Source organism: Carassius gibelio, chromosome B3, assembly GCF_023724105.1.
Source record: "Carassius gibelio isolate Cgi1373 ecotype wild population from Czech Republic chromosome B3, carGib1.2-hapl.c, whole genome shotgun sequence".
In the NCBI taxonomy this organism is placed as follows: Eukaryota; Metazoa; Chordata; class Actinopteri; order Cypriniformes; family Cyprinidae; genus Carassius; species Carassius gibelio.
In genome coordinates, this window is record NC_068398.1 from 9,260,966 (window position 1) to 9,273,191 (window position 12,226).

The following is a 12,226-nucleotide window of genomic DNA, read 5'->3' on the forward strand; positions in this document are numbered from 1 at the left end:
CCTCTGCCAGGTATGAAACATTATCCGCATTATTCTTTTATCATTATTCTTTTGTTTTTCTTCCACCTTTATTAGCCTTTGTTGTGGTATTTCAAGCTTTACAATCAACCAAGCTGCAATCTCACTTCAGTCTCAGTATGCATTTACCCCTTATTTATCAAAAGTTTTTTTTAAAAGACTATAAATATACAACAAAACATTTTCTTACGACCTTACATGAATCATTGTGAACTATTAGAAGCATTAGAGCTAGGGCTGTCACTTTTGAGGAAAATCAAATTCGAACGGATATCGAATATCATGCAATGTATATATATACGAATATCTACATGCCCCCCCCCCCCCCCCCCCCCCGCGCATAATAAAAAAAAAACACCGTAGCCTAATGGTGATTCAATCATAAGTTTATTAACAGTGAGTCATAAACAGGACTATCTGGATTATTATTTTTTTTGTACTTAATGTTTGAAATGGCAGGTTATCATCTTAAAATATGAACTTGAAGTGCCACTATGCACATCCCACAACATTAGGCAAAAAAAAAAAAAAAAAAAAACATTCAGACCAGGCACAAACAATAACGTGAAAACTTAAACAGCAGCAAGAGTAAGGCATATAGCCTAGCCTAGTTCATTTCTTAATATTGTTTGCAAGAAACACCAGTCTATCAACTTGATCTGGATTAAGTGCGGCTTTCTTTTTATTTACAATGTTCCCCGAGGTGGAAAAGACACATTCGAAGCGCACAGACGTGCCTGGCTACTAGCTATTATTCACTTGATTTGGTCACAGGCCTACGCTACAATACGTCTGGAGTGCACTCAACTGGAAAAGATGGCAAAGAATAAAATAAAAAACAAACGGTCTAATCATAGACTGTAAAAAATGCACTACACATGGCATTTAAAATTTTTTTTATTTATAGTTCGATTACGGATATTTCACGCCATGTTTGAATGCATATTCGAATATCGAATAAAAAGTGACAGCCCTAATTAGAGCTAACGTTAGCATCAAGCTACATCAGACAATTTATGAAATTATTAGTACACTTTTACCCAAAACTCACCTAAAAACTCCAATCGAGTGTTTGTAATAACATCCTTTTGCGATCAAGGGTGGAATTTGGTCGTTTACTGTTGTAAAAATATGCTATTTATAGCCCTTTACATCTCCGCACAAGTTAGCATTTCAGATGTACATTTTTTATATTTTTTATAAAAATGCCCCAGATCTCAAGAAAATCTCATACCAAGCTTTACTATCGTAGTCGCGGGTTTATTATTCAGATATTTCGTGTGTACAACAACAACCAGGAAGTGTACAGGAAGCATGTGACACGATGCGATGTTGTCTGGTTATGATATTGTAAGATTGACAAAGCGAAGGACCAATCAGAGTCTGTCTGACACACAGCGCGAGGAAACAGAAGTGCACACAAACACAGATCGCTGGGAGAGGCTATTTATCATTAGATCGCGTAAATCAGTGGAAAAGACTGGAGGAGAAACACCCGAGAAAACAATTACAGTTTAGAAATCAAGTCAAAAGAGTTTTATTGATTTAACACTTTACACAATGTACACTTCTTTTGTTTCAAAACAAAATAATGTTTGCAACATATTTGTAATTATGCCATCAGCAAGCAATCCAAAGACAAGTGAGACAACACTGCCTCCACCATTGTTTTAATATCTCCTAGAAAATAAAAAAGCATCTTTCTCCATTGACACAATTCAGCCTTGTATTATGATGAAATCAAAGCACTTAAGTAATCAAATCAAGCACTTAAAAGATAAAGTAAAATTTCAGAAGAGTCAAATTTCATTCAGTGATTCAGTCTGAACTCACCAGTGACCCATAGTAGTTGTTCATTGCTGTACCATGTGTAATAGGGTGGTTTTTCTCTCTCTGCGCTGCACACATAAACTCCTGTGTGATTTAGAGCAGCAGAACTGACCGTGTAGTTTCCTCCAGCTCCTCTGCTGCTGTCTGAGAGAAGCTGATAATTATGTTTTCTGTAGCCTGTATGAAGTGAAAGTGTAGAGTTACCTCTAGAAATTATGAGTTATATTTACATGAGACTTTTAAATGACCTTTTTTGGTATAATCAGTATTCAGACTAGTTTATTTATATATAAATAAATGTATATATATAAATAAAATTTTTATATATATATATATATATATATATATATATATATATATATATATATATATTAAATTAAATTTAAAATGTATGCCTTTGGCAGACGCTTTTATCCGAAGCGACTTACAGTGCATTCAGGCTATCAATTTTTACCTATCATGTGTTCCCGGGGAATGAAACCCCGAACCTTCCGATTGATAGCGCAATCCTCTACCAATTGAGCTACAGCAACACTAATATATATATATAGCGATTACAAATCAAACAAATAAACTAGTCTGAATACTGATTATACCAAAAAAGGTCATTTAAAAGTCTCATGTGAATATAACTTTTATAACTTATATATAACTTATAAAATATATATATAGAAATATATATATATATATATTTGTTTGTTTGTTTTTTTGTTTTTAGGATGAAACCAGTTCATTCAGATATTATCACATTAAGCACATTATATCTTACCTGATGAAACAGTCACAGTGTACCAGCTGAATGTCCAGTCTGTAGAGGAGTCTTTAACCTCACAGATCAGAGTCACTGGATCTCCTTCAGTCAACCACTTCTGTGGAGAAACACTTAAAACTGCTCTGGGTCTATCTGAAATACAGAAATCACTCATTAATAACATGTTAAACTTGTGTGTGTTTATGAAGAGATGATCAAACTCACCTGATACTGTCAGTGTAACTTCATCACTGATGTGTGATGTTCGTGATCCTCTTCTCTCTGCTCCATAACAGGAGTATTTACCTGCGTCAGACTCAGTAACAGAACTGAATGTGTGTTCCTGTTTTTTACTGAAAACACTGTCTGAACCGTCTTTATACCAGCTGTACTTCCAGCTAGTGACTCCTTCACCATCAATGTCACATCTGAGAGTGACTGTCTCTCCTCTGAATACATGTTGATCAGGTTTAATGCTCACTTTGGCCTTTGGTTTTTCTGTACAATGACAACAATTCACAATGAAAATAATGTGCTGTTTAATATATGATCAGTTACTTGATTTTAAAACACATGCTAAATCAGGTTAGACTGAAGTTTCGCTCTCTACAGCTGTTATAATAATTAATTCTGTGTCTTTTTAATTATTTTCATTGTGTTCTCTGAGCAGATCATTATTTGATGAAAATACTTACCGTTTATTGTAACTGTTAGTGGTTCACTGTAATTTGTGTAAAGTCCTCTTCTTTGTGCTCTGCACCTGTACTCTCCTCCATCAGAGACTTTATACAAATTGATTGTTTTAGTTGCAGCTTCAGTAGATTCATTGTTTGAGTCTCCACTCCGGATAAACTCCCATCTATCCCATGTAAGATTCACCTCACATCTCAGAGTAACTGAGTCTCCAGTGAACAGTGAATTCTGTGGCTCAACAGTCAGAGTTGGTTTGGGAAAATCTGGAAATATGAAATCAATGAGAGATGTGTAACCTTTACTATAGAATTCAATTCAAGCTTATTTATATGCTTTTCACGATAAAAATTGTTGCAAAACAGCTTTACTGAAATTAAGTTTCTACAATATATTTTGAAGTTGTTTCTCAGTGGTGATTGTCAAATTGATGTACATATGGAAGAAATGTATGGTAAAATTCAGTTAATGACATAATCAAACAGATGATGAACACTATTAACAGCAATAATTATTTTGCAACTTGTAGCAAAATGTGGAAGATATTGTCTTCTTACTGATTGTGCTTCTTGATTTCACAGAAATACAGCTGTAATCTAAAAAATATTTGTTTACATTTTATTTTTAATAATCTGCACGATTTAAAGAACAACAAAGAGGTTTTTGTTTAATGAATAATTAGCCTCAGGAAACAACCTATATTTTTTAAGTTGTTTTCCCTTTTCTCGGGGCTGAAATGGAGGAATTTAGGTCAATACTGCTAATTAAACAATATTTTGCTGAATTATTCTTTCTGCAGGCACCTTGTCTGGTTTAGGACTGTCATGGATAACTAAAAATGACAATAAAACCGTGGCAGCAAATTCCTGTTTTAATAATTGATTTATTGAATCACTCAAATCAAACGATTCGTTCAAAACGGCTGATTCAATTAGAAACTAAACAAGTGAATGGACCATTGAATCACTGGCTTACATGATTCGTTCAAAAACAGATAAATTCAAGGAATCAAACTCTGCATTGCTCTATAGTGTTGCATAAAATTATTATTAACATATTTATGTGATTGTATTCAGAAAAGTACATTGCTTGTGTATGTTAAATGGCATATGACACAATCCTAGACTGTCTGCTGTTTGGCTGTTTATTTATTGCATACTATCTGTTATTTACCTTATTTAAAGTGTCCTTGGGTGTTTGAAAGAAGCTATATCACTAAAACACATTTTATTATTATTATTAGCTATTGGTTAATAATACATATTATATGGTAGAAAAGTTTAAGCTATTATTGAAACATTTGACTTGGTGCACACTTTGTAATGTTGTTGAGATCACTTCTGAAATTTCACAAATGTGAGAGCTCTCATATCTTTAGTTTAACAGAAATGTCTGAGCACAGAGTGTGATGGTGATGAGATCTTATTAAAACTTTTAAGGGGCAAAAGTCTCTGTTTTATGTTAAACTCATTTCTATCTAGTAGAAATATTTGAGATGTTTTAAAGGCCTAATTTTTTATTTCCTCTACTTTTCTTTCCTCTGTGAAGTGCTGCATTCTGTTAATTGAAGATACATTTAAACTAGTAACCCTTGATATTCTGATGTGTAAAGCTATCATTCAAAGGTGCAAAACCCCCAATGTAACTAAAGAAAGAAAGAGCAACCCTTGAGCAATAAAACATTTTTCAAATAGTGTCTTGAAAGAGATTACAGGAAGACGATAACGAAATCTACTCTTTCTCACAGCCCACTCTCATTTTCTCCTTTGTCTCAGGCCCTGTTTACACTAGTGCGTTTATATTTTATAAAGGCATTTTAAAATGAAAATTATGCTTGTCTAAACTGGTGTTTTCACTGGGTTTCAGTCTACACACTGGAAAATGCATGTCACATGACCATTCACACAGGTACAACCACATTATATTTTCTATTATTTAAATTGCTTGGAGTGGTCAAATGGGGAATCTACCTATACATCTCTATGGGTACAACAATGAGCTTGATGTTTTTGTTTACACGGAAGTTAAGGAAATGCAGAGAGAATGTGAGCAGCCATGCCATCGTTTTCAAAAGTTTCTTTTTTGGTACATTTACACTGAAATGCAAGCCCAGGGTGTTTAAACTAAAACGCAGCATTTTCAAAAGTCTCTGTTTTCAACCTTGAAAACACCGGAGTAGTTTAAACGACCGGTGTAACCGTAGCAAAAGTTATGTATTTTAAAACGAAAATGCACTAGGCAAGGCAAGTTTATTTATAAGCACATTTCGTACACAATGGTAATTCAAAGTGCTTTACATAAACGAAAGTAAAATAATCATGAAGAAAAATAATAAAACAAGCAATTTTAAAACTTTTAAAATGATTAAAACATTTAAAAAAAGTTAGAAAATGATTTTACATAAAAAAATCAAATAAAAAACAGTGAAAATATAGTGCAATCAGTTCGGACATTGCACAGTGCTCATTCAATAAATGCACAGCTAAAAAGATGTGTTTTGAGTCTAGATATAAATGTGACTAGTGTTTTAGCACATCTGATCTCTTCTGGAAGCTGATTCCAACTGCGGGCAGCATAGTAACTAAAGGCGGACTCCCCTTGTTTTGTGTGAACCTTTGGTTTTTCTAACTGACTTGATCCTAGTGATCTGAGTGCTCTGTTAAGTTTATATTCAGTGAACATATCTGAAATTTATTTCGGTCCTAGGTCATTTAGTGACTTATATACGAGTAAAAGTACTTTAAAATCAATCCTAAATGTAACTGGAAGCCAGTGTAAGGACCTGAGGACTGGTGTGATATGCTCAGATTTTCTGGTTCTAGTCAGAATCCTGGCAGCAGCGTTCTGGATGAGCTGCAGCTGTCTAATGGTCTTTTTGGGAAGGCCAGTGAGGAGTCCATTACAATAGTCCACCCTGCTGGTGATGAAGGCATGAACAAGTTTCTCAAAGTCTTGACTGGAAACAAAACATCTAATTCTTGCAATGTTTTTTTAAATGATAGTATGCTGATTTAGTTACTGCTTTGACATGACTACTGAAACTAAGGTCTGTCTCCAGAATCACACCAAGATTCCTGACTTGATTTTTAGTTGTTTGACCCCTTGAGTCAAGGTATGCATTCACCTTGAAAACTGCATCTTTGTTTCCAAATGCAATGACTTCAGTTTTTTCCTTGTTTAACTGAAGATAGTTCTGGCACATCCAACTATTAATTTCATCAATGCATTGGCAGAGGGAGTCAATGGGGCTGTAGTCATTTGGAGATAAGGCTAGGTAAATCTGGGTATCATCAGCATAGCTGTGATAGGCAATTTGGTTCTTTCTCATTATTTGACTTAGTAGAAGCATATACAGGCTAAACAAGAGCGGTGCAAGAATTGATCCTTGTGGGACTCCGCATGTCATGGACGTCCACTTAGACTTATGCTCTCCTAGACTCACATAATAGCCTCTCCCTTCTAAGTATGACCTGAACCATTTGAGTACCATCCCAGAAAGCCCGACTCAGTTTTCCAGTCTCTCTAGTAGTATGTTATGATTGACAGGGTCAAACGCAGCACTGAGATCTAGCAATACCAGCACCGATATTTTGCCAGAGTCACAATTTAAGCGAATATCATGTATTATCTTAATGAGTGCTGTCTCTGTGCTGTGTTGCGGTCGGAAACCAGATTGAAAATTTTCCAGGTATCCATTTGAGTTTAAGTATTTGTTCAGCTGATTAAAAACAACCTTTTCTATAATTTTGCCTATAAAAGAAAGATTAGATATTGGTCTATAATTGTTTAAAATTGTGTTATCAAGATTGCTCTTTTTCAGGAGGGGCTTAACAACTGAAGTTTTTAGGGAGTTTGGAAATGTCCCAGAAAGAAGTGAGGTGTTCACCACTTCTAGGAGATCTGCTTCTAAGCAGTTAAGCACACTTTTGAAAAAAGATGTGGGAAGTGTGTCAAGACAACAGGTTGACGATTTTAGTTGCTGCACTATGTCTTCCAGAATTTTGCTATCAATTGTTTCAAAAATAGACATAGTATCTTTTTGATATTGTAGCCGAATCTGTCTGACCTCTGCATGACTTGAGGATGTGCTAATGGCCTTCCTGATATTGATGATCTTCTCAGAAAAGAAGGAAGCAAACTCATTGCATTTGCTGTCTGAGAGCATTTCACTGGGAATCTGACTTGGGGGGGGTTGTCAGTCTTTCAACAGTGGCAAAAAGAGTGTGAGTGTTATTTAAGTTACTGTTTATAAGGTTTGAGAAGAAATTCTGTCTGGATGTGGCTAGTTTCACATTAAAAGCATGAAGGCTGTCTTTATAGATGCTATAGTGAATTTCAAGTTTCGTCGTCCTCCACATCCACTTAGCTTTTCTGCATTGTCTTTTCATAGTCTGAACTGCTGTTGATCTTCTCCAAACTGATTTCTGTCTGTTTGTTTTCTTACTGACTATTATTGGTGCAATATCATCAATAACATTCTGAACTTTTGAGTTGAAAGAATCAAGGAGAATATCAACAGAGTCTGCAGAAATACTTGGTGTTAAAGATATAGGCTCCATAAATAGTAGACTTGTGTTCTCGTTTATGCATCTCCTTTTGACAGAGACAGATCTAGATTCAGTGGTAGCAGAGAAAATCAATATATCAAAGAAAATACAGAAGTGATCAGATAGTGCTATGTCCTTAGCAACAATGGATGAAATGTTTAGACCCCTACTGATGATTAAATGTAGAGTGTTTCTACCTTTGTGTGTGGGACCAAGCACATGCTGAATCAGGTCAAAAGTGTTTAGAACCGTTATCATTTCTTTTGTAGTTTTGTTTTCTGCATTATCTATGTGAATATTAAAATCCCCTGCAATTGCAAAACAGTCAAACTCTGAGGAAATTATTGATAACATTTCTGTGACCTCTTCAACAAAGGCTGGAGAGTATTTTGGAGGCCTGTAAATAATAATAAACAGAATGTGTGGGGCACCTTTCAGCACAATCCCTAGATATTTAAAAGACAAGTACTGACCAAATGACATTTGCTTTCATTGATAGACATCTTTAAATAGAGCAGCTACACCCCCACCTCTCCTAACAGTCCTGCAAACACTCATGTAAGTGAAGTTAAGAGGGGCTGCTTCATTGAGGACTGTTGCATTGCAGCTGTTTGCTAGCCATGTTTCGTTTAGAAATATAAAATCCAGATTGTTTGTGGTTATAAAGTCATTGATTAGAAATGATTTATTTTTTAGTGAGCGAATGTTTAAAAGTGCTAACTTGATGGCAGTGCTTTGTGTCTTTACATCAATCTTAGTTTGATGCATAATAGTCCGCAGATTAGATGAGTTTGCCCTTCGGCTTGAGAAAGCCTTAGACTTTCTATCACGTGATAAAACTGAAATAGAGAAAGCTACAGGCACACTGGGTTCCAGCTTGTTCTGTAAGCATTTGTGAATGTTGCAGCTATTATAGCAGGGACCCGACACATATCACTGAGAGCTGCTATCAGTTGTTTTTGGTTCACCTTCAGCAGATAGAGGGTTTGGGCCCTGGCGTTGTGGCAACGGTCGGAGAGCTCTCATAGGAACAGGGCCCACAGACTTTGGTGGTTGGGGGGCCTGCCGTTTTTTGTTGATATCTGCGGGCTAGCAGCGAATGAGTGGGAGAGTTTAGTCCCAGCATACACCAATTCCTCCATTTTCTGTGAGAAGCACAGAAGTGGAGATGCTGGAGAAAGGGATAATGTGCCGGTGAGCGGTGCTGTGTCTCTGGTGTTTCCGGTGACTGTGATATGTGAAATTCGCTCTCTGCTCGACCTTGAGCGCCTGTTAGTAGTGATGTTAGCTGCTGGCTGATCCGATCCATGTTTAATCACATTTGGGGATTCCTCACCCACATTTATTAATGCTTCGAATCTGTTCTCTAGATGTATAGGGGGTGGTACAATACCAGTATTGGTATTGGTGGTACAATACCAATACAAGCCTTGTCATAGTCGAATCTGGGGTAGAGGAAGCTATGGCAGCAATACGAGAAACTCCATCGATTAGTGTGGCGATCAGTTTTGGCTTGTTCCTCTACACTTGGTATAAAATGTTGAGATTCAGGAGATTCATGGGACTCACCGGCTGTATGCTGAGGGGGTCCATGACTACGGTCTGCTGAGTGTTCCGCCTGTTTTGGAAGTCCAGAAAGTAACTTTGTTTCAAGAATCATAATCCTTTGTAGAAGTTTGCAGCAGTTCATGCATCAAGTAGATCAAACAGAAGTAGTCTCTTCTGTTTGACTGTAGGCAGTTGTTATCCTGTCTCCGGAATGTAAGCTGCTGGCAGTGGGAGCCAAAGTCTTCTTTTTGTACTATTATTCCAGTCCCAATGTTTTTAGTTTTAGCCTTTGTGCCAAAAATATGTTGTTTGAGCACTGTGCTGATCTGCTGAAGTAAAACTCTTAGAAAAATCAGAGAAAAGTACAGAAATAAGAAGCAAAGCGCAGAGCATTAAGCTAGAATGTCCGAACGGTAGCAAAGCCGGAAGCAAAAGCCCTAGTGTAAACGGGACCTTAGAATTTCCTCATGTCTCAATTCTTATAGGGAATCTTAGGAGAAACATCTAAAACACTGTTGGTGCTAAAATGAGAAATATATGAGAACCACAACTAAGTCTCCTGAGCTTAGAAAGAGCAAATTCTTGACAATAAAATAATCCTATAATGGAGTCTTGAAAGAGATTGCAGCAAGACAACACAAAAAATGCTGTTGATATAAAATGACAGATAAATAAGGACAAATAAGTCTCCTGAGCTTAGGAAGAGCAAACTCTTTGCAATACATTTTTCCTGAATATAATGTGCTGTTTTTACAGTATTAACAAAGTTACTTGATTTTAAAACACATGCCAAATTATGTTAGACTGAAGTTATTTTCTCTAGTTGTTATAATCAATGATTCAGTATCTTGATGACTGATCAATCACTTTCATTGTGTTCTCAGAGCAGTTCATTATTTGATGAAAATACTTGCCGTTTATTGTCACTGTTACTGGTTCACTGTAATTTGTGTAAAGTTTTCCTCTTTGTGCTCTGCACCTGTACTCTCCTCCATCAGAGACGGTCACTGAATTGATTGTTTTAGTTGCAGCTTCAGTAGATTCAGTGTTTGAGTCTCTACTCCGGATAAACTCCCATCTATCCCATGACTGATTCACCTCACATCTCAGAGTAACTGAGTCTCCAGTGAACAGTGAACTCTGTGGCTCAACAGTCAGGGTTGGTCTGGGAATATCTGTCAGTATAAAGAGAATTTAGAAATATCACACTTGAGCGTTGAATGATTTTCAGCAGAAAATCCTGTCCTCTTATTGTTTAATAATTACTGTATTTTGATTTTATTTTGATTTGTTGTCACACCTCAGTCTTAAAATGGTGAATTTATAATCATTATAAAATGTATCACTCATTTCTCAACTTCCAGTTGGTTTGTGAGTTACTGCAGAATCAGTATTTCGTAATCAGAGTTGGACTTGTAACCTAAAGGTCGTGGGTTTGAGTCTCAGGTTGGTGGGGGGAGTGAATAACTCTCTCCACCTTCAATACCAAATGATCCACAGGTGCCACAGTATTGGATGCCCACTGCTCCCTGTTCACTTTTAATCACTCTTATGTGATGAAAATACATTAATCAAATTCACTCACCTTCAGTTTGTTGAGAGTGGATGTTTGAAATCAGCACTAAAATCCAGAGAAGAAACACTTTAATTTGTGAACACTGAGCTGATAATTTGTCTATTTTATGTTATTTCATAATTCGTCTAGAGCTTATTGCATCTAAGCACAGATAATGATGATGTGGTTAAAAAAAATTATTTAAAACATGCTAAACATGCTATATATATATAAAACATGCTATATATATATATAATTGCACAGAATAAAACATATTAAAACATATTAACAGTGTAAATGTTTCCAGATAAACATTAAAACATCTTCCTAATGGCAGAGGTATCTAAATATTTATTACATAACATGGACAATAACTGCAAGACAAACAAACCATTACAAAGCACAAAACTGAATGTGTGAACAAACACACCGATCTACATCACAGCAGAGTGCATTCTCTCTCACAAACAGCACTAACTGCACACTTCCTCTCTCAAAATCATCCTTCACTCATATATCATGAATTAGACCTGGATTTTAAACTCTGGGAGCAGTAATAAAAATATTAAAAATATCCAGCAAAACTATATAACATGTGTGTGTGTGTGTTCACTGCTCTGTGTGTGTGCATTTCGGATGGGTTAAATGCAGAGCACAAATTCTGAGTATGGGTCACAATACTTGGCTGTATGTCACTTCACTCACTTCACTCACTCACTCATATAGGAATAATATAATTATTTAAATAATATAATATCAATAAACACCTACTAAAATACATAGAGAAAGTAATACTCACAGAGCACAAGAGGAAGTTGACGGAGCTCCATACTGACTGAATGATGACAGACAGTTAAAGACACAGACTGTGTTAAAGCCTCAAGACTTCCTGAAACCTGAGGTCAGATCTTTATAAAAAAAAAAAATTAAAAAAAAGAAATAACAAAATACCATCGGGACAGATTAAAGACAAACAAATATATCTCATGTGTTAAAAACTAATCAGTTCATAATCTATCTATCAAGCTCTGACACTGATGGTGTTAAGTTTGACTATTTTCCCCTGTGAACACAGTTTAATATTCATACACAAAGACAAGGGATGGGCATTAAAACAAATATAATGATTTTGATTTCAGTTAATGAATCCATGTGCCTTTCTTGGTTAAGTATTTCATGCCTGTTGAAGAAATTAATAAAATTTCCATGTATTTACAAACATTTCACATTTCAATAAAATGTGTATCTTAAACTATGACTTGTCTTGAACAACAGCTCAGTGTCTGT

At 35.8% G+C, this 12,226-nt stretch overlaps 1 protein-coding gene across 31 annotated transcripts in view; it reads right to left on the minus strand.

Moving 5' to 3' along the window:
* The window catches only part of LOC127952808 (Fc receptor-like protein 5), a 123,116-nt gene extending 111,265 nt beyond the window's left edge, over nucleotides 1–11,851 (minus strand). For 30 of the 31 annotated variants that reach the window (XR_008153058.1, XM_052551588.1, XM_052551587.1 and 27 more), the window contains exons 1-7: nucleotides 11,739–11,851; nucleotides 10,970–11,005; nucleotides 10,299–10,559; nucleotides 3,295–3,555; nucleotides 2,825–3,097; nucleotides 2,618–2,752; nucleotides 1,852–2,025 (exon numbers count right to left, since the gene is read on the minus strand). Coding sequence is in view for 30 of the 31 variants with exons in the window: in XM_052551588.1 (XP_052407548.1) it covers nucleotides 1,852–2,025; nucleotides 2,618–2,752; nucleotides 2,825–3,097; nucleotides 3,295–3,555; nucleotides 10,299–10,559; nucleotides 10,970–11,005; nucleotides 11,739–11,769 (1,171 nt within the window). In the remaining variant the exon portion in view is untranslated. The remainder of the gene's footprint in view (nucleotides 1–1,851; nucleotides 2,026–2,617; nucleotides 2,753–2,824; nucleotides 3,098–3,294; nucleotides 3,556–10,298; nucleotides 10,560–10,969; nucleotides 11,006–11,738) is intronic. The other variant, XM_052551608.1, reaches the window with a different exon arrangement.
* Nucleotides 11,852–12,226: the final 375 nt, after the last annotated feature.